The sequence below is a fragment of the Protopterus annectens genome, chromosome 13.part0 (genome assembly GCF_019279795.1).
Source record: "Protopterus annectens isolate FY-2018-M chromosome 13.part0, PAN1.0, whole genome shotgun sequence".
Lineage (NCBI taxonomy): Eukaryota > Metazoa > Chordata > Ceratodontiformes > Protopteridae > Protopterus > Protopterus annectens.
The window spans coordinates 936925049-936948471 of NC_056747.1; the positions used below are offsets into that span (position 1 = coordinate 936925049).

Below are 23423 nucleotides of genomic sequence, written 5' to 3' on the forward strand. Positions count from 1 at the left end.
TGTGCAACAATTCTACAAACCTACATGGAAGAAATTATTAATTAATTAATGCTGTCTAATCCATGCATATTAAACAGCTGTAGTTTTGCAGACATTCAATATAATAGTAGTATGAAAGCTGAAGAGGTAGTGTTAAGTAAACATAAGTTGGATCTCAGAATAGTGCACAACTCTCTAGTTTGATACTGCACAAATTACAGAAGTACCAACACTCTGTGTAACAATAATAGAATGAGAGCTGACATGGCAGTAAATATTGTGGAGTGCATTTTAGAATAGCAGGTTCAGATGCCACCAGTAATACGAACTGGAGATAGTCCCTAATGCTGCACACAACACATTTCAAGGCTTGATTGCTGCTTAAGAATATATTAAGGCTGGCACAGATATCACAAAAGCACACACTTCAGTCAGTAGGTGCAACTTTCACATGGTTATTGTTTTTAGGCTTTAATGGAATCTGTTGCCACATTCTTGGGGCCAACCTAACATAGTTACTTTCAGTAACTATCCCACCCCCCAGATGAGAATATTGCTGTTGGTGATGGCTGTGAACTCATCTGAGAGTAGTAGGGAGATATTCTAACAGTAACAACAATCTGCACAACTGACTTCTGGGCAGCAAAACAATATTACAAATAAAAATCAGCAGCATTTAATGTAGTGCAGCTCAGCTGGGAGCAGCAAGGAGTTCTGTAAACAAACAGCAGCATTGCATAATTTGGTACATCTTGGAGCAGCATTGCACAACCAAAAGCGACATTTAGCAACCATTCTAACTAGGTGGGGACCAAGATGAATATAGGTAATGTTAGATAAGTTATACATAATGTAAAACAAACCAATTGTGTCAATGCAGTTCTTTATGCTCTGCTGCTGTGAGCATTGCAACAAGGTCAAACCCAACTAAGTGATCAATCCAGTTGTGCTGTGTAGCAGGGAAATCTAGCATAGAGCAGCTCAGCCAGATAGAACAGCAGGTCCTGTCGTGCAAAACAATTTAAAAGCTGCACTTAGAAGTCATAGTCAATCAGAAAAACAGCTGTACATTAAGCCTCGAGCAAACAAGGTCCATAACACAGCCTAATTTTCTATTCTGTCTAGAAAAATGCCATTGTGTCCCAAACAAACAAAACTCTGGACACAAACAGTATTAAATTACCAGTAAATACACTTTTAAAATCACACTGATGGAATTGGATTCAGTGTCTTTTTTGCACATCTGATTAAAAATAGATGTTCTTCGTATTTCCCCTGTTGCAGTCCTGACTTGTGGGATTTCCTGCTGTGAAAGCCCTTGGCCAGCCTCACTAACAAAGATGATTCCTCTTCCTAAGGCTGGCAGATGCCCTAACCGACTTTGTGCACTTAGGTATATAGTGAGCCAGCCTACATCATGGTCAGTCTTTTCTTGCCATCTAAGCCTGAAGCAGTGTTTCAGTGCATCGTTCAGTCTGAAGAATTGCCCTGTAACTGACAGTTGCTGGTTTGTAAAAAGGGCCATTTGATAACCATAGATATTACTATGGAAACAAGTGTACATGGACAGAAAGTGAGGATGTGGGAGTACTGAAATACAGAAAGCATTCATACAAAAGCAAAGATATGTAGGGGCAGTTTATATTGTAGGAGGATAGATATTCACTGACCCTTGGCGCTGTTATTACTGTAATGGGAGAAGGTGTGTGCTGAAATGAGACTGGCTATAGAGTCCATCACTTCATGCAATTTATATGGGAACAAGAATGTACAATTAAAGCGTAAGCTGTTGGAACTCTATTAGGAATTGGAAACGAGGATATGCAGTGACATAGTACTTTAGTGGGGTCATTGATGTGCAATGATGGCCAACAGTGTTCAGCGACAGCAGTCTCTAATCAAGGCCCTGATGGAGAAGGTGGAGAGTTCTATTCTGGTTCTTCTTGTCTTTTGCCATTTTCTGATCTGTTTCTGCTTACTGTAGCCCCTACAATGTCTGATTGTTTATAGTAAGGTTGATTCTTTAGAATATGTTACCTTTCTCAGTACAGCTTGAAATCCCTCTTATGTTTCTGTATACTTCAGAATACATAGCTGTTTAAGTATATAGTCACAGTTAGGTTTAGAGTGTTTCAAAAGTGCTAGCAGTTTTTGCTCCTCACCATCTGCTGATCAGCTTATCCTCTGTCCATCAGCCCATTCTTCCACAGGCAAGTACTAACTGAGAGTGGCTACCCTTAAAACAAGCCATCCAGAGGGGATGGTTCAGAGGTACTTGTTTTCTCCCTTTCCCTAGTATGTGTATACCCTGTAAGGTGTAGGGACGAAAGTGTAATTATCTGTCTTTGGAGGATGCCCCCTCAATTCCACAACGTGCCGTGCCCCCCCCCCCCCAAGCAGCCCTGCTTCTCCCTTTGCAGCATGAGCAGTAGACCTTCCAGTCTCCATCAAGGATATTGTAATGCCGTGTGTGTCTGGGTGCACGGACCCCACTCTTCCCTGAGAGAGAGGTGAACAGCCCTCCACCCCGGCTTTTCAATTAATTGAACTCATGTCACCCGGATCACAGTCTGGGCATTATCACTATGCACCACAGAGTCTGTGTGTTTCAAAAGTAGCCGCATTACGTTAGCTCCCAGTAGGTCATATTCTGGAATTGCTCGTTTTATGAATTAGAAGATATTTACTTTGTGGACCATTCCTTTCAGCTTGTATGTCTTTATTTGTTCAATACGTTTGATTCTAGAATGTGTTTTCTTATTTCAGACACAGAAGAACAGTATTCTGGTGCAATGGTACCTTCTGCTGTAACAGCTTTCTTTGACCTATGAACAGCTGAAAAATAGTGCAGCTGATATTAGCCATATATTTGCCCATTGGTGCAGCATACTGTGGTTGTGTATCTTGGGAGGCATCTGGCAAAGGAATGTATGTGCTTACCATTTCTAGCATTGTACCTCTTTAATAGTATTCTAAAAGAAATTCACTGGTATTTGTTTTTAAACTTTTGACTGGTCTATACTTAAATTTCATAGGAAAGCTATTTTGATTCCTGCCGAAAGTTTTTAGAGTGGTAAGTTAACCATGCAAAGGTCTGCAAGACCTGTACATTTGGTAATAGATCCCTAGAGGTAAATGGCTACTTTCTGTTCAGTGCGGAGTAGTATGTTTCACAGATTTGTGGTACTCGGACTTTTTTTTTTTTCTTTTATGCACTAATCATTCTGTAGTACTTCTGGAAAAAAAGTTTACTTTGAATGGTTTAGACTTGAGGCATTCTATAAGCCAGTGGCTTGTGGCCATTTATATTGTAGTAGTGTTTGGGGCTCCTTTCGTAGGTACACGTAATTACATCAGCATTCTCTTTCAAACGGATACTACCATACAAGAGCATTGACATTTTTCCTCAGTTTGTGCTGATTGTTTCTCACAAGACCTGTATGCAAACATTTTCAGAACTGTATTGTTCTTTATGTGTTGAACTGCATAACTACTAATAATGATTTTTTTTCAGGTTTCACATGCTTTAGTGGGTAGCTGAAAAGAATTGCTGATAAACTTATGTTTTTGAGGGGAAGTCTTGCTTTATTAATACACTAGATATGAAATCCTACATGAATGACCTGTAACACGCAGCTTTACATATCTGCATGACTTTGTTACTAGCAGTGAAGTTTCGTAGGTGTAAACTTGAAAATTACTTTGGTCAGTATGCATCTGTAATGTGATGGGAATATCCTTTTCAGGGAGATTTTGTTGACCTCCATAGATGCCAGGAATATAAATTTGAAAAACATGCAACTCTTGATTTAGAAAAGACCGCACAGGTTCTAACCTTGTTTTAGCATTGAAATGGCAAGATCTGTAGCTTCACATTTTATAGTAGAGCAGTTAATAATTCTGAAATAGTAAATGATGCTTGCAAATCCAGTAGAGTAATGAAAATGGAAACATTTCTCAAGTTTGGCAACTAAACAGGAAAGGGGACTCCCAAATTCTGGAAAAAAATATGCAGGTTTATTTTGTATTGCATACACAGCACAGTTGTGGGTCTGTATATATCTGATCTGGTAAAACAAAATTAAACCCATGTTGCCATGGCTAGTGCACAATCTGTAATAGGTTCTGTCAAGCATATTCCTGCTAATTTGTATCCTGACTAACAGATCAGTGCAATGCCTTCCAAGTTTTTCACTTGAAAAAGGTATTCTCCACAGAATAGGTTCACAGCAGAGATGAGTCATAAAAGCCGGAATGAGTTACTCCAACACTGGTTCCAGGTCGTCCTGCTGTTGGCTCCTGCAGTATGTCTACAACCAGGCATTATTGACAGAAGAGTTTAGCCTCAAGTGAAAGCTCATGTGCTGTTTGACAGTATAAGTGTAGCTTGAACAGTTGCTGAGTATTGAACATTGTTTATTAATATTACAGACATTAGTATGTTTTTTATGAATTAATAAAATCCGGTTTAAGGCTCGGAAGTTAATAAATGTTACTAGTGCAAAGATGAGTTTGATATGTGCAGCAGGGGATTTACACTTCATTAGCACAATTCTAGAGGTATGAGCATGTATTTATACTGTGATTTTCTGATTTTGATTTTGTCGTAAGGCTTGGGGTACAAGCATTAGAAGTTAGAGTGCAACTTTGCAGAGCTACAGTGAAGGCAATGAGTTAATAAAGACATTCTAGGGACTGAGAATAGGGACTGAGAGTAGAATACTGTAAAACTATAGTGGTTAGTTATCTTGGGGGAACTGTGTGCGCACTGTGATGTAAAATCCTTTCATGCATACATTGTTTTCCTTCTAAGGGCAGTAGTAGAGTTGTTGCAATATTTATCCAATTAGAACAATGTGTAGTGTTTAAAGGAGGAATATTTTTAAGGAAGATGTACAGGAATATATTGTATAGCATTTTTGTTTTATTTTCATTTTTTTAACTTGGTGGGTGAGCTGGTCCAAAAATCCTTTGCAATTGCGATCTGGGCCATTCAGCAATTAAAAGTATGCAGATTCACTGATGCACACAAGTACAAGCCGATAGCTATGCAGAGATGGTATGGAACAAATGTCAACATGTGTAACCACCTTGTGTGACAGATATACTAATTGTATATATTGCTGTATCTTGTACAAGTATCCATTAAGTCAACAGGTATGCCTGAGCCATGCCTTTCAAAATCTTTGCTTAAGAGTTCTGGACAGTGTCAAGCATAATGGGGGACAAAGGCACAAAATCAGGGATAATTTTGACATATTATTCTGATTCACTTAAAAAGTTAATAGAACAATAGGTTTTGCATCAACTTGCATTTTCTGAACTACTGTCTGGCATTATTGACGGACTCTGTCTGTGATCTACCAGAAAGTAAAACCGTTTGAGGGGCAGTAGCATGCAACTCCTCTCACTTCCTTTAGGACTGTGGGATACTAAAACAGTGAGGGTGACAGTGACACAAACGTATACTTTCATAGACTTGAAGTAGTAAAATAAAATGAAGGAAATTAGAGGAATTCAAATACAAGTGATTGTATGTTTTTTTTCCCTTTGTTTCCTACAGCTGTTCGAGAGGACATGCAGGCAGTATGACAAGCTAAGAAAAAGGGAAGCTTTCTTGGAACAGTTTCGCAAGGAGGACATATTTAAAGAGAATTTTGATGAACTTGATAACTCCAGAGAGATTGTTCAGCAGTTGATTGATGAGTATCATGCGGCCACCCGTCCTGACTATATTTCATGGGGTACACAGGAGTCATGATTAGCGTGGAAGAAGGGGGGGAAAAAGGAAAGCTTTGTATGTTAAATTATCAAGATAGTAAATCATACAGCGAGACAATACAGTTGTAAAGAGTTAGGCATGTATTATATGGTATATAGTATGTATTATCTTACACAATAAACATTTTGTCTTTTCCATTAAAATTGTTTTTGAGTAAAAATATGTTTTGTGTACATTTTTTGGTATTTTGAGACTGTTATCCAAAGTTTATTTACCACGATCAAAGTTTGCTTGATTAAGGGATTGAAAGAACGAACACAGACAGGAATTTGAGAACATCAGAACTGTCCTGGTAATTTATTTTTACTCTGTATCCTTTCCCATTGTACCATTTATTTAAATGCTAAAGGTGAGTTTTTGAGTCTTTTGGATCCCTGGTTCTCCACCAGTTGTCTGTCAGCTGCTTTAATGTAGCTGCTTTGCTCATCTATTTTTAGACCCCAGTACTAACTCTTAGGGCTGGAACTGCATTCCACTGGTAACAGTTTAGAAAAGGGAAAGACCGAGCAGAGAGAATGATAGCAATGCACGTAACTGTCTTTCAACACTATGGTTTTTCTTGCTTGAAATAGGTATAGTTTTGCAGTTATGTATTTCATAAGAATCCTGTATTTACATTTTTTCTCGCACTTTAGTAGAGTGTCAAAGCTGAACTATTTCCATCTGTTTTACATTAAGAGGATTTGCTGACTGCACTGCTGTGGCAGAAGTGTGCTGTGGCAAACCTACATTGGGGGCTGCTGGCTGAAACTTATTGTGTGTTTTTCTGATTCATCTGTAGGCCTTGCTGTTGTAAAACTTTTATTTTTCCTTATTCTATACAAGCCCAGCATTTGCGCTAGGCTGCTCTCTGTGTAGAGGTGGTTAGCCGTGCCCTATATAGACACAAACGCGATCAGGTTAAAATTTCCCTTAGAATAACTACCTGTGCGGCCTTCCCCAGTACACCTGCTGCTGTAGGAGCATCTGAGTTGTATGCACAGCAGCATTTCCTTGTTGAATAGCTGCAGTTCACACTGAGTATAGCACCCATTCTTCATCCATGTGCTGTCATCCCTGTACAGCTAAGTCTCCCCACTCTTCGCCTTGGTCGAACCCATAGCAAAAAAACATGAAACCATGGATAAGCACTTTCCTTCTAGCTCTGTGACCAGCCTGGCGGACATGGGCATCTTGAGGCAATACAACAATTATGTATGCTTACAAGTCTGCGAGAGATGTAGTTACATTATGAAAATTGAGACATGACTCGGATACTGACAAGTCAAATGGCACAGGCTTTCGGCAAATGCACATAATTTCCCTCACTAAAGAAATTCTCGACACACACATCCACATATGCAGAGGTAGTCACAGTTAACTTACCAAAACCTCTGAGGCCTCCCATGCGCTGTTATCTGAAACCACATGCAAACAAAATCAAGTCAGCACCAACCAGTACACACAAAAATATGCATGAGTGTTTCCACATGCAAGCCCCAAAGGCAAAATACCGCACATTCAAACATGTTGGTCACAAGAGACTCCGTTGTGAGACACACCAACGTCTCCCTCACCAGATTAGATAGAGGATTACAGTCAGTTGCCTGTTAGGGCCCAGGATTCACAAGATCACTCAGGCTGTCAGGTCACTCAACCACAAGTACTAGTATGACTCAGCCATAGTCCATGTGAGTGTGAATAGACCTGAGGCGTACCTCCCTGGCTACATGAAGAGAGAGATGGTGGACTTCTATGAATATATTGCAGGCTAGTATGAGCCTCACATTGAACAACATTCTTCCCTCACCAAGAATGATACCTCAATCCAAACAGAAAATGATTGACTTCAGTAATTGGCTTAGCTACTGGTGTCATTCCAAGGGGATCCAGTATTTGTCAGACTGGGACAACATGATCGACAGACCATGCTGCTTTGCCAGAGATGGTCTGCACCTGTGGCTACTAGACTTTTGAATACTGGCTAAGGCATTAGCCAGCCCCCATAGTGCCTTTTTTTAGGCGGTGCCAAACCAGCAGACCTACCAACATAAATTCATGTAATGCCAAACTGAAGGTACTACTGCTCAGTGCTAGGAGTCTTAAGAAACTGCACTCCCTGGAAGCTCTCCTTGCCCTGGAGAATGCTGACGTCTGTGCAGTTAGAGATGTGGTTCAAGGCTGAAGAAAGCACCCCAGCAGTGCAAGGCTACAATGCCTATTACACATTCAGACCAACCCCTGAAAAGGAAAAAACAAAACAAGGAGGTGTTTCCATTTACATAAAAAGTAATCACACCTCTAGATTGGTCAAACAGGATGACTCACTTGAGCTACTCCTTGTCCAGCTGACCACAGGCAAAATTAGGCAAAATCCCCCACCATATCGCTAGCTACAGGCATCAAACCATGAAATCCACTCTGCATACCTGAAGTTAGTAGAATCACTCCCCTGTACGACCTCTAACATGCAGGGTACGAGATTCCTGGACTTCCAGTGCAAATGCTCTGGAACAGCTGATCTGCACTCCCACAAGAGACTCCAATATCCTTGACACAGTACTCACAAACATGGGGGAACATTATTACCCCCCAGTGTAATGGCATCTCTGGTCAGATGGGATCATAAATCAGTCTCATTTGAAATAAATGTAGCGGTAGTACGCTGATCAAACCCTAAAGAATTTTCCAATGTAAATTACCTACTATTAATGATAACATAGGTAATTTTAAAGCTGCCCCAACCCGAAAACGTGAAGGCCTTTGTAGAAGTGTACACCAATGCCCTGTACAGCCACTTAAACAACTGCATAGAAATGGCAGTACCTGACCAAGCTAAATCCAGGTCTAGCTGGAAAAACAAACCATCCTGATGGACCCCTGGCATAAATAGACTATATAACAGAAAGAAGATATTCCTATCCAGAGGTAAGTAGGAGGGTGCACAGTAGAGAGAAAAATCCCTCATTAGTCTCAAAAGGCAAATCAATGAACTAGTCAAGTCTTTAAAAGCTACGTATGAGACTAAAATAGCCTTTCAAGCAAAGGATAACCGCAAAGCATCTTTTAGTTACGTTGAAGTCTTAAAGGAAACGCTCAACAATGTGCTGAGTTGGCACTACCTATACTCAGCCAGAGGAAAATGCAAACCTGCTGACCGATAGATTCGGCTCATATTTCACCCCTTCCTTACCTCTGGTCACACCCCATAAAATACCCCCACCATTCCTTTGCCCATTTTCACAAAAGAACAGGTAGTTTCTGCACTAATGCTAGAAACACAGCATCAATAGGCCCTGTTGGAATTCCAGGCTGCTTATTAAATAGCTTGAAACATGATCTAGCAGACTAACTTGGATCTGTATTTAACCACAGTCTCCAGACAGGCTTTGTCCTAATAGTGTGGAGGACAGCAACAGTCATCCCTCTGTACAAGGGGGGACCATCAACTGACCCAGGAAACTACTGACCCATAAGTCTGACCAGCCTAATATGTAAGGCTATGGAAAGGATAATCATGGACTTGATTAACAACAACATAGTAAATCTCTAGACTCTAGACCCAGCCCAGTTCAGCTTAATCAGGGGCAGGTCCTGTCTGCTAAATCTGGTGGACTTTGGGAAGGTCACTGTAGATCATTATGCATGTATTTATACCTTTAAGAAGCTATCCAAGGCCTTGCACTAGTGTACAAGTACTGAACATGTGCAAGCATGACTGCCATTTTGTAGAGCTGTTGAGATGTGAACATGTATGTAAGCTTTGTTTGTTAGTTCGTTTGTATTTAAAGATGCTGCTATCCAACCTGATGTGTTTGTATATATTAAAGCATCTAAACGAAATCCCAAGCCTTCTCATTATTTGTAATGGAGACGAACAAGTGACAGTCACCAAGTCCATGGATGAGTGTAAGACTGTGCATGCTGCATACCTTGACCTGGCAGTGGTATATGACACAGTACTCAGTCGGGCGTTATAGATAATCTCACAAAATTGGGCATAAACCTGTACATCACCAAATGTATAGCCAAATAACTCACAGATAGGACACATTAGAGTGGGGAAGTCCACATCCAGCATGAGGCCAGTCCCCATTGGAGTACCACAGGGCTCAGCACTGAGGCCCCTTCTGTTTGAAATGTATTTCTCAGATGTCAAGGCAAATATAGATGGCCCTTGGCTAACCAGATGTTCTTCGTCTTCCATTGCTGCAGTCCTGACTATATATCCTCAGTCTTTTGCCGCATGGTCCGATGCAGAAGCAATTTTGAGTGCAGGTTGGGAAATATTTCAAAACCGGAGAATATTTTAGTTTTTCTTGCCTCAGTATTTTACGGATGTCAGAAAAAGTGAATAACTGTATTTCTTGTGGGAAACAGATACCTCATAGGGATTTAGGGCCTGAGCACGACGTTGTTGGTTGCCGCTCTTGTGCTAGGTTTAATAAACGCACTATTAAGAGGAGGTTAGACTGTGCCAGGTTAAATGCCAAGGATAAAACTGTGAAGCCTAGGGTTGAGGAACAGTCCCAGGCAGAAACTATACTTTTACAGGATGTGCCTTCTCAGGAGGTAGGCCAGGCTGGGGGCTTCTGATAAGAGGCCTAGGGTGGAACCGAGTTTGATAGTTTTGAACAGTGTTCAGAAGCCTCAGAATCTTCTGTGGAAGATATACAGGAGTTTCCTACTTATTCTGATTCTGATGTGGATGATTCCTTTCTCATTTTCAGAGACTCTGCATTCCATGAGGGAGCACTTTAAATGGGAAGGCCAGGATTACTCTGATTCCAGGAAAAGGCTTAGGAGTTTTGTTTTACCCCAGCATAGGCCTTTAGCTATTCCTCCTGTGTTGAATGTGGTGGAAGATGTTTTTGCAGAGGCTTCCCTGAACCCTGACTCTTTGCCTCCTGCTCCTGTTAAGCCTGATAGGTATTATAGGCTCATAAATATTTGTTTAAGAGTCAAACTATTTCTCAAGGGCGTAAGGGTGTAAAGGCTTCTGTGGTTAAAAATCCTGTTCCCACTGATAAGGAGGCAAGGGCTTTGGATAGGTGGGGAAAGAAAGTGTATACTTCTTCCACTCTAGCCATGAGAGCTTTGAATTGCCAGTTTCACATGCTAAAATATCAGAATTATCTCCTTTCACAATTGAAATCTAAGGTGGATTGAGTGTAAAGAGTTGCTGGATTTGGTTCATGTGTCTGAACATGTGGGTAAGCATTCTTTGCAATGTGGTTTTGATGCTGTACAGGCCTCCCTACCAGTTCTGTTCTAGGCATGCCTGGTTGAAGGACCAGAATTTAGCTGAGCATGTTAAGACAAGGATTTTGGATGCTCCTTTACAGTCTGATGTGTCAGCAGTTTTAAAGAAAATGGAGCACAAAGCTAAACCTATGCAAACTCTTAAGGATTTCTTGCAGCTGCAGCCTCCAAAGTTTAGTAGAAATCCGCCTGCTAAGGATCCTGCTTATGATTCCCAGTCTAGGGGTAGGTCTAGACGTGGTAGGGGCAGGGCTCAAGGTTCTTTTAGGCCTAGAACAGGGAGTTCACCTGCTCAGACTTCTGGTGAGGAAACAGACCCAATGACCTGTCTTTTCCGCTGCCAGCAGATTCACGATGGCAGCTCCTTTGGGAGGAAGACTGTCTCTTTTCAAAGAAAATTGGGATTTAATTACTCAAGACAAATGGGTGTTGGATATCATTCACCACGGTTACAGGTTTTATTTCCATACAATGCCCCTTTCAAAGGCATGCCAGATGTTCCTCCTCCACAAAGAAAAGAGGCTCACAAGCAAGTTTCTCAGTTGCTTCACATAGGGGCCATTCAGCCAGTTCCTGTATCAGAAAGGGTTCCTAGTACCAAAGACGCGGAACACGTGGAGACCAATTTTGGATTTGTCTATCCTCAACACTTATCTGGACATTCCCAAGTTCAAGATGTTCAACAGCTTCTACCTCTGCTGGGCAAAGATCACTGGATGGTAACTTTAGATCTCAAGGAAGCTTACCTTCATGTGCCTATAAGGCTGTATTCACAAAGGTTCTGGCTCCAGTGATAGCAATTCAAATCTATCCTTACTTGGACGACTGCCTGATTCTGGCTCAAGAAAAGGAAGATCTTCTACAGCATCTGGAATATGTCATAGCAGTGCTAAGATTATTCTGTCCAGTCTAGTACCCTCTCAAGACATGTGCTTTCTGGGTGTGAGACTGAAAACCCGGACAAACAAAAGAGTCTGTCACTTTACTTCCATCAACTATCTCATCAGTCGACTGCAAGGACAGTCCTTCGTATTCTGGTGCTTCCCAATGCCAAACTGCATATGAGGAAGCTACAATCGTATCTCAAAAATGTATGGACACAGCACTCCCAGGATTTGGACACTGTCATTCAAATAATACCTTGCCTTCAAAGCCAGAGGCAAGTCAGATCTTAACGACAGATCTCATCTAGATGGAAAGTGGATAGAAGACAAGTGGCCTGCCAAACTATAGCAGCTACATATCAATATGAAAGAGATGTTGGCAGTCCAGTTTGCATTAATGGCTTTCAAGGAGTTACTTCTTCCAGGGCAGAACACATTCTTATCCTCTATGCAGGCAAGCAATGATTTTATGGGAGACAGCACTAAGCCTGCAACTAACTCTTCAGGCAAGGTTTCTGCCAGGAGCACAGAACTCTTTAGCAGATGTGTTAAGCAGACAAATCATGGATCGGAAACTGGATCTTCATGTATTTCAGAAACTGACAGTGTCATGGGGAACTCCAGACATAGATCTGTTCACTAAACCACCAGCTGCCACAGTATTGCACAAAGTGGTTTCAAAAGTGGATGCTCTGTCTTTCAGTTGGAGAAATCTTCATGTTTATGCCTTTCCACCTCTGCCTCTTCTTCCAAAGGTACTGTTAAAGGTCAGACAAGACAGGCCAAGGATGATTTTGATAGCTCCAGATTGGCGATTCCTCATCTGTTATCTCAGAAGGACGGTCATCTGCTCAATGTCAAGCTACACTCTCTTCATCTAACAGCTTGGCATATTCTGTGTTGAAGCACAGCAGGTCTCAACTTCCTCAACAAGTTTTAAATGTGATCAGGAAGCTAGAAGACCTAGTACAAGGAACAAATGGAAGAGATTTTCATTTTGGAGTACAGCAAAGAATTTGGAGATTTCTGAGCCTAATTTGAGTGTGGCTCTTCAATATCTTACTGAATTATTGGACAAAGGTTTGTCCTTCTCTTCCATAAAGATTCATGCTGCAGCAATTTCAGCTCACTATGATTGTGACCCACCTTTGTTTGAGCTCCTACTCCTGCTTGGGATCTCAATTTTGTGTTGGAAAAACTTACTCTACAACCTTTTGAGCCTGCAGCTACTGCTGAATTGAAATATTTGTCATGGAAGACTGCTTTTCTGTTGGCTATTACTTCTGCAAGAAGGGTGTCTGAGTTGCAGGCCCTTATGGCAGTAGAGCCCTTTAGATTCCAGCTGGGATTAGGCCTCATTCCACTCAGCTCCTACTACTTTGTAATTTGCCAGCCAACATCTACATTTATGGTAGGTACAAAACTGTACTTTTTGCTGATGACTGCAAGTTGGGGACAATCATAGACTCCCCAAACGATATTGATATCCAACAGAAAGGCCTTATGCAGACTAATTATTGGTGTCAGAGCCATGGCCTTCAAACTAAATGTGAAGTGCATAATACTTTATGGGAAATCAAATATCCCTGCAAATTATAACATTTATAGCAACCCCCACTAAGAGTGGGCCCAGTGGTGAGAGATCTGAGTACTCTGATAGTAATCTGAATTTTTGACCACCATGTGTCCACAGTGGTGAGGAAATACCACTGTGTGGCTCAGCTTATAAGTAAGGGCATGGCATCCAGATCTAAGGATGTCATGGTGCCACTGTATTCAACCCACATCAGACCAGTGATGAGTGCAATGCACCCTTTCGCATGTACGTTGACTGGCACTTGCAACAGTTGCGTCCTTGGAGGTTTGTCGCCAAAAAATACCAGACCCAGCCCTGATACAGAAATGTTGAATATCCGCAAAATTAACTGCACAAAGGTTCCATTCATCCGCAACCCCTTTTTCCCATTTTTGCACAGAGTCAGGGTGTCGCTTCAACAGTGACAATCATCTTGAGCAAAGGCTTACACCACCATGCTAGTCATACCATGGTAATTCTTCCACACCAGACACTCGCACCTATGGCCAGTTTGGAGTGTCCAGTCCACCTACTGCATGTCTTTGGAGTGTAGGAGGAAACTGGAGCACCCAGAGGAAACCCATGTCAACACAAGGAGGACATGCAAACTCCACACAGAAGGGTACCCCAGCCGAGAATTGAACCAGGGAACCTCTTGCTGTGAGGCAACAACACTATCCACTGTGCCGCCTCCACCACTAAGGGTTACCCACTCCAAAAATCTAAACCTGATCTCTGACATGAATAGATCATACATGAAGTGGTGATTTCCAATGCACAAGCTTGTCCTATGCCTTCACAAAATTTTCAGCAGGGACAGCAGGCACAGAAGGTGCAGGTTTATCAGAAAGGGCTGAAGGACTTGGGCAGAAGTAACATCATCTACCGCAGGGAATTACAACAATCAGTCCAAGAAGAAGGTGTGGAAGAAATGGAAAGAATAACTGTTTTTTCAGGTACTTTTGATCCTAGCAGTTACTTAATTGTCAATTTATCATCCAAACTTTTGGATGCCAAGACTTGTGACATTTTGAGTAGGGGTTGGAATTTTGTAGCATCTAGAGCGAACAAGTGTGATGTGCTGAATGAGCTGAGAGATTTTGTCAGGAAACTGAATTTCAAAGTTTTGTTTAAAAATAGTAACAACAATGTAAGTAAAGAGTTCAGTAGACCAAGTACTTTTAATCCTCCTTTGAGAAAGGAATTGGGAATATTTCTTAGTATGACTGAGCTTGAAATTATTGAATTGTTGAACAACAAAAAAGTAGTTTCAAATATCATAATGTCTGCAAACGAGCGCAAGCTGGTTTTTGATTTAGTTAATGATGACAAAATTCTTGTTAGCAAAGCAGATAAAGGAAATGCTTTGGTAGTACTAGATAGAGATTATTATGATATGAAAATGTATCACATGTTGGCTGATGATGAATTCTATGAAAAAGTTTTTCTGCTGTTAAAAAATCATATTGTTTTATTGATTCCTTAATTGAGGAATGGTTTTATACAGAAAGGATCACAGAGGATACTAAGAAATATATTTCAAATGCAGCTCCTAAATTTAGTAGAATGTTTGGCTTGGCTAAAATAGATCTGGAAGACCCTATGTTCAGGCCTATAGTAGCAAGTGAAGGGACCAAAATTGAAGCCATTTCTATTTTTGTAGACAAACATTTATAAAAGGTAGTGGTCAGAGGTAGTGCTTATATTAAGGACACATTTGATTTTATTGGACACATCAAAAAAGTGAATGTTATTGAGTCAGACATTTTAGTCACTTTAGATGTGAAATCTTTATATACAGTTATTCCCAATGAAGAGGGAATGGAAACAGTGAGATTAGAGCTTTTAAGTTCAGGTTTATTTTCCAATACTACTACTACTAGTTTACTTATGGAAATGTTAGGTGTTATTTTGAGCTACAACTACTTCAAGTTTAAAGATGATTTTTTTCATCAAAAAATGGAGTAGCAGTGGGTGCAGCGATGGCACCCAGTTATGCCAACATTTTCATGAATGGTTGGGAGAAAAGACATATTTTGATTGATACATTCAAAAACAATATACTTTGCTACAAATGCTTTATAGATTATTTGTGTATTGTTTGGAGAGGGGGGTTGGAGTCCCTTGAATCTTTCTTGCTGTATATAAACAGGGTTTGTATGCATTTGAAATTTACTTCCATTTTGAATGACAAAAGTATTTCATATTTGGATGTAGTAGTGTATAAGAAAATGGAAAGTTAGCTACTAAAATTAACAAAATGAATGTGCAAAACAATGCATATTTACACTTTTCAAGCATGCATCCCAGATATATGAAAGAAAATATTAAGGGTCAACTGATGAGGGCATATCAACTTACTTTAGATGATTCTGATTTTATCAAAGAAAGCAAAGCTATATGTAACAAGTTTGTAGCTAGAGGCTATTCAAATGAATTAGTGAGAAGTAAACTTAGTGAAGTCAAAACAACTAGAGAAAATTTAGAAGCTTTTTCTAAGAAAATATCAACAATGACTTTGGAACTGCTATGCAAATATCAAATAGTGTAGATTCGGAAGCCATCAAACAGATTATCAGAACAAATTGGAAAATTTTTGAAGAGCAGTGATGAAGTACTAAAAGCAGTCGGTAATGGTCCACACTTTCTGTACAAAAAGGGAGAGAGTTTTAAAAACTTTTTCCAAAGCAGTTTGAATCCCAGGTCTTTTAGTACAAGAGGCAGGATGGAAAAATGTTTGGCATGCAATTTCTGTGATTTACTTTATGAAGGAGTCAGGGAAATTGTTATTAATTATGTAAAAATATGTCAACAAGGTTTACACATGCAAATCAAAGTTTGTTTATCTAATTGTAGGTCAGTCTTGCAATGCATTCTATGTTGGCCGTACTAGTAGGGAGCTGTTCAAAAGAATGTATGAACACAAAAGAGCTGTGGAAACTGGCAATGAAGCTAATGCTTTAGGTAAACATTATAAAATGGGGGTTGTAAAATCAATTTTAAGTTTTTGGTTTTGGGAAATATTGCTGACTATGAGATCAAGTTGAATGCTGAGGAGGAGTTGGGATGGTTGGAATATACATGACAGGTTAAGTTGAATGCCTGCTATCCCCCTGGGCTAAACGGAGAAGATTTTGTAGCTTATTTGAGAAAAAAAGGGTTAAGACATTAATTGGGAATGTCATCTGAGGATATCTTTTAGTATTTAATGAATGAAGTGAGAGGTTTTAATTCAGTCTGAAGAAGTCTTGTGTATGAAAAGACAAAAGCGCTTACTGGATTTTTACTGAATTTCTGCATTAAAGCACAGTTTGGTTGATCACCGAGTTTATTATTTTTAAATGTGAAGTGCATAATACTTTATGGGAAATCAAGTATCTCTGCAAATTATAACATTTATAGCAACCCCCTCTAAGAGTCGGCCCAGGGGTGAGAGATCTGAGTACTCTGATAGTAATCTGAATTTTGACCACCATGTGTCCACAGTGGTGAGGAAATACCATTGTGTGGCTCAGCTTATAAGTAAGGGCATAGCATCCAGATCTAAGGATGTCATGGTGCCACTGTATTCAACCCACACCAGACCAGTGATGGAGTGCAATGCACCCTTTGGCATGTACGTTGACTGGCACTTGCAACAGTTGGTGCGTCCTTGGAGGTTTGTCGCCAAAAAAATACCAGACCCAGCCCTGATACAGAAATGTTGCATATCCGCAACATTTACTGCACAAAGGTTCCATTCATCCGCAACCCCCTTTTTCCATTTTTGCACATAGTCAGGGTGTCACTTCAACAGTGACAATCATCTTGAGCTAAGGCTTACACCACCATGCTAGTCCTACCATGGTAATTTTTCCACACCAGACACTCACACCTATGGCCAGTTTGGAGTGTCCAGTCCACCTACTGCATGTCTTTGGAGTGTAGGAGGAAACTGGAGCACCCAGAGGAATCCCACGCGAACACAAGGAGGACATGCAGACTCCACACAGAAGGGTACCCCAGCCGAGAATTGAACCTTGGAACCTCTTGCTGTGAGGCAACAACACTATCCACTGTGCCGCCTCCACCACTAAGGGTTACCCACTCCAAAGATCTAAATCTGATCTCTGACATGAATAGATCATGCTGGAGAGGTGTGTCCCAGAGATTGCCCCTCCTTTGGAATAAACTTTCCTATTCATGTGAAGCAGTGCCTTTCCCTGACCATCAAGCGTAATCTGGACCGATGGACACTAAATCCATTTCTCTGCAGCCTACATCAACCTGATCCCTCTCATTTCAGGATAGGCATGCTTGTTGTCCTTGCCATTCTTTTGGTCACCTTAGTCAACAATTGATCCCAGGGAAGTTAGTCCATTGTCAAGGTTTTATCCCTCTATGGTACTGGGGTAACATTAAATGCTAAGGACTTGGTGTATCCTGACTTTAGATTGATATTTCTTGTTTTAAATGTGTCACTTGTTTCTAAAATGCATAAAATGACTGTCCAAAATCTTCTGATAAATACAGATTGCATATAGGTATATACAGTTTGGATTTCTCCTAATGATTTCTAGCGGTCTCATTTTTCTTTACTTATTTTTAGGTACCACTGTGGTCTTTGTACCATCTAATCTGTTTTTTATTTGGTGATTTACTGCACTGTGTTCAAATAATGTGGTAGTCTTGACTACTTCATTGCCTTTCTGTAATGGTGTGATCTTATTGAATGCTTTATTGGCTTTATCAGGTGGTAAGCAAATGTTCAGTCATTTTGTATGCTTCTTAGCTGTAGCTGTGTCTGCATTGTCTGTAGGTTGGGGGGGGGGGTTGATGTAGTGGAACATACTCATATTGCTACTTGCCAAAATGTTCTTCTCTAATTGGCATTTGCAAAATGAATATTACAAAAACTAAAAACTTCAGTCCTAATTGTTGCAGATGGTAATACTTATTCGAGGTGATGCAGCTTCATTCAGTAGGAACTTTTCACAGAGATCATGCAACCGTGGAGTAGTAGTAGGAGGTGGGGAAGGCTGGCACCTGGAGGTAGGAATGCAAGTATGCTTGTCCCATCTGCAAAACTATATTTGTCTTTGTTGACCAGGAAAGTCCAACTGGACAAAGCCCATTTTCAGCAGAATCTTGGCGAGAAAAGCTCCAGTAGACACGTTTAAGACTCCCTCTTTTAAATATATTGCATTGATAGTTAAGACATCCAGTACAAACAGGGATTTGTTCTGTAGTTACACAATACAAACATAAAACGAGTGTTTTTCTGTGGTGGTAATATACTTGATGTTAAATTACACGTATAAAACTGTGATTGCACACATTTCATGTGGAATATATGTGACAAGCAGACATTAGATATGACTTAACACCTGGATAATGAAAGTCCTTGTATAGATGTTAAATAGTGTGGTAATGAGTGATGAAGCATTATTGGATAGGTAAGTAGTTAAAGCTCAAAGGACAGAAGCATTGTATTATCTGATCAGTCAAGGTAATGGGGGTAAGAATATTAGGGTACATACTGACAGAGCCTGGTTGTAAGAGTAATGAAGAGTATTTGAAGGAGATTGATAACGTGGGAAGGTCAGAAAGAAACTGTAATGTAAATTGGGTGTTAAGATAGGAAGATAATTTTGGAAGAGGGAAGGAAAGATTTGTTTGTGTGAGGACAGAGGGTATGAATTGACAATGGAACTGGTGTTACTCGGGTGGAGAGCACACATAGGACTACTTGTGGTTTAGCCACTTGAAGGCAGAAAGCTTCATAGTCTGTTTTAGGTACGTTGGGATGGTGTTCCTGAATTTAGATGTCTAATGGGACTATAGTGATTCACCTGCTGAATAATTAAACTGTTTTGGTTATTAAGAGTTTATTAGTTGAGCGAAGGTCTCTGCCTGATGAGGACTGCAGGTGTGTTTTAGTGCTGGAAATTTTCTGGTAAGATTGTGTGCAGTAGTAAGTTGAGTATGTTAAATAGCTGGGTCACTTAAGCCAGTTTCAGGGGTCTGCAATGATGAGTCCTAAATATAAGGTTGACAGCAAATTTGGCTACTTTATTGTACCAAATGTAAGGTTTAGTTTTAGGTGTAGTATTTAGGTTTGTAAGAATAGGTGAGGTGATTTTTTTTAAGGGCTTGCAGTATGTTTTGGTCAAATTTGAGGTTGTCAGGACACCCAATGGTGGGTGTTTTTTTTTTTGTTTCAATTTTTGTGTGGTTGGATTAGGTTATTATAACAGATTGTTTTATTTTGTTACTGTTTAGATTGAAGAGCAGAGGTTTGGGGTTTTTATTTTTAGGATTTAAAAACAGATTTGCATCTTTTAGCCAAGTTTTTATACCAGTGAAAGAATTTTGGGTGATGTCCTGAAGTGTAGGTAGAGATGGACCTGCACATGTAAAGGTTGAGTCATCAGCATACTAAACTGTGCTAGTGAAGTAGGTTGCAGTATGTAGTCTTTTATAAAAAAAGATTTTGCATGGGGGGGACTAATATTGAGCCATGTGGGATGTGACACTGACTGGTAGGAAGGAGAGATTTTGTTTGTTTGCCTGCTTGTTGCTTGTCAGCCATGGAGCCATGAGAGAGAAAGATGGGTGAGGCCGAGGGAAGTTTAGTAAGGTGTTGGTGGAATACAGGGTCAAATGCTTTTGATAAATCCAAGAATAGTGAGATACCAAGATGTCCTTCAAGGATGCATCTGCAGTCATTACAAATGGGTTGTCCTGTCGTCAGGCAGCCCTTCGGTCGGCCGGATTCCAAAGTCTGGGTCTGGCCTCGGCTGGTGTCGCACTTCACCCGACGTCATAGCTGCAGTTATTCGGGTATAAAGGCATCAGCCGACGCCATTTTCCTCAGTCTTTCTTGCCGCGTGGCGCCCAAAGCAGAAGCTGTTCGCAAGTGCCGGTCGGTCAGATCCAGAGATTACTACTACCGAATACTACTTCGAAGACTTCTAAAAAGCTAAGTACCCCGTTGGGGACTCTTTCTTGCCTCAGCCGATGTCAGAGAAAGTGAATAACTGTTTATCTTGTGGGAAACAAATACCTCATAAAGATTTCCACTCCTACTGTATACATTGCTTAGGCCCAGACCACGACGTAGCAGCTTGTCTAGCCTGCGCTTCTTTTAACCGACGGACGCTTAGACGCCGGTCGGAGTTTGCTGAACAAATTTTCAGCTCTGATTTTGCCTACATTATGCTGTCGGATCCTCCGACAATGCAAATTTCCAAAAAACGAAAAGAAAAGGACCGACACTCGCGGTCCGCGGTCTCGGCCGAAACCGCGATTAAGCAAACCGTGAGTGTCTCTGTTTCGGCCGAAACCGAGCAAGCGGTTCTTTCTCCAGCCGAAACCATGCCTTCTACCGAGGCCTCCTCTAACCTGGTAGAATCAGCTTCTGAAATCCAGCCTTCTGTTGCGGTTTCTCAGGAATTATCAGACACAATTCCCCTGGATATTTCACCCCTGCACGTGGAGCTGCTAGGCCTCCTGCAGCCATGTCTATTAAGGCCTTTGCCAGGGCTAAAGCAGCCAAAGCTTCAAAAACTGTGCCTGCCAAACCCCCCTCACACAGGCCCAGCACTAGCTCTCATATGCTTTCTTTGGCTGAGGATTTAATTTCTTTAATTCGTGGATCCCAGCCTCATCCAGACAGGTCCTCTCCCACCTCCAGAAAAGAGACCTAGAGCAGAGCCCCCTGAACCAGTATCCACTGATGGTTCCTCTGATGAATCAGAACATACAGACCTTCCTGAGGCTTCTTATTCTCCTTACGAAGACTCTGATGCAGAAGAGTCCATTCCTTCAGCCTCTCCACCTGAGGAATTTTCCTTTGGGGAAACCTTGCATGCTATGAGGGAACAATTTCAGTGGCAGGGCCAAGATTTCTCAGATTCCAGAAAAAGGCTTAGAACCTTTCTACATTTGCCACAACATAGGCTTTTAGCTATACCTCCAGTTCTTTCTGTTGTAGATGATGCATTTAATGATGCTTGCACTGCTCCTGATTCATTACCTCCGGCTCCTGCTAAGCCCGATAGGTTCTACAGGGTCCCGGACACTCATCACCATTTATACAAGGCTCCTTTTGCAGATCCAGAGACTATCGCCCAGGGCCCTAAAGCTGTAGCTGCTACTTCTACTAAAAACCCCCTCCCCTCTGAAAGGGAATCCAGGTCCTTAGAGATGGGGTAAAAAAGTTTACACTTCTGCTACCTTGTCAGCTAGGGCTTTGAACTGCCAATTTCATATGATTCAATATCAAGAGTTTATGCTTGACCAGTTAACTAAAAAGCTTTCCTCTGAAGAATCTTTAGATAAAAAATATGTTCAGGAAATGGTACATAACATACAGCATGTTAGTAACCATTCTTTAAAATGTGGCTATGATGCACTGGAGGCTTCCTTTAGATCAGCCATGACTGGCACAGTTATCAGGAGACATGCATGGTTGAAAGAATAGGCATTACCAGACCATGTCAAATCAAAGCTTTTGGATGCACCCATGGACAAGGTCAATTTATTTGGTTCCCCTGCTCAGCAGGTACTAAAAAAGATGGAAGAGAAGGCGAAATCTGTACAAACGGTGAAAGATTTCTTACAGGTTCAACCTCCAAGGTTTAGCAGGAACTGGCCCTCCAAGAATTGGTTCTTTCCGGACTCCTCAAAGGCTCAGAGAGGCAGGAATAGGCGTTCAAGAGGCAGAAACCAATCCAGGGGTGCCTACAGGGGACGCCAATGGCAAGGGAACAACCAGCGAGGCACGGACGCAGCCACCACCACTACAACACCTCAATCACAGTGACTTGACAGTGGCACCGCCTACCAGGGAACAACTAGAAGCACCCTTAGGCAGAAAATTAACCTTATTTTCAAAAACTGGCATTGCATCACAAGGGAAAAATGGATTTTGCAAACTATAGACCAAGGTTACAGGTTCCATTTCCATACTCTACCAGGAAAGAGAGGAATGCCAAACCTACCACCTACTCAAAGGACAGAAGCTCTAAAACAAATATCTCAGCTATTAAGAATGAGAGCTGTGGAAAAGGTACCATCTATGGAGCAAGGAAAGGGATTTTACTCCAGACTCTTCCTGGTACCAAGAAAAGAAAACAAATGGAGACCCATTCTAGACCTGTCCGCTTTAAACACATTCCTTATTGTTCCAAAATTCAAAATTCTGACCCTACAGCAGCTTCTTCCCATGCTGGGCAAGGAGTCTTGGCTGGTAACTCTAGATCTCAAGGAGGCATACCTGCACGTCCTCATAAGACCAATTTGCAGAAGATACCTCAGATTTCTTGCAGGATCAGAGCATTATCAATTTTCAGCATTGCCCTTTGGCTTATCTACTGCGCCCAGAGTGTTCACGAAATGCCTGGCATCAGTAATTGCTCATTGCAGACTTCAGGGAATCCAAATTTATCCCTACCTGGACGACTGCCTGATACAAGCGGACAACAAAAGCAAGCTAGCAGAAGACTTACAAAGAGTCATGTACCTGCTGCAAGCCTTGGGATATACAGTCAATATAAAAAAGTCAAGGCTGATTCCATCCCAAATAATAACCTTTCTGGGTGCAGAGCTGGACACATCAAAACAAATGGCATTCCTAACTGCAGAAAAGAAAGAGCAACTACATCTCTACTTCTTGGCATTAACAAAGCAGAACCACCTAACTGCAAGAAAAGTACTGCAAGCTCTAGGCTTCATGGCATCCTGCATAATTCTGGTCCCTCATGCCAGACTGCATATGAGAAAACTACAGTGGTACCTAAGGAATTTGTGGTCCCAACACAAGCACAGCCTAGAAACCAAAATCCCAATAATCCCATGCCTGAAACAAGAGTTCCTATGGTGGGCTCAGGCCTGTCAATCAAACGCAGGATTGCCCTTCTGCAAAAGCCAACCAAGCCAAACCATCACGACAGATGCCTCAGACCTCGGTTGGGGGGCA

At 41.2% G+C, this 23423-nt stretch overlaps 1 protein-coding gene across 1 annotated transcript in view; it reads left to right on the forward strand.

The window, feature by feature from the left end:
* Positions 1-5923, forward strand: part of TUBG1 (tubulin gamma 1) — a gene marked incomplete in the record, with an annotated part of 407143 nt that extends 401220 nt beyond the window's left edge. The window contains 1 exon segment of the mRNA XM_044054706.1: positions 5543-5923. Within this exon segment, the coding sequence (XP_043910641.1) occupies positions 5543-5740 (198 nt within the window).
* Positions 5924-23423: the final 17500 nt, after the last annotated feature.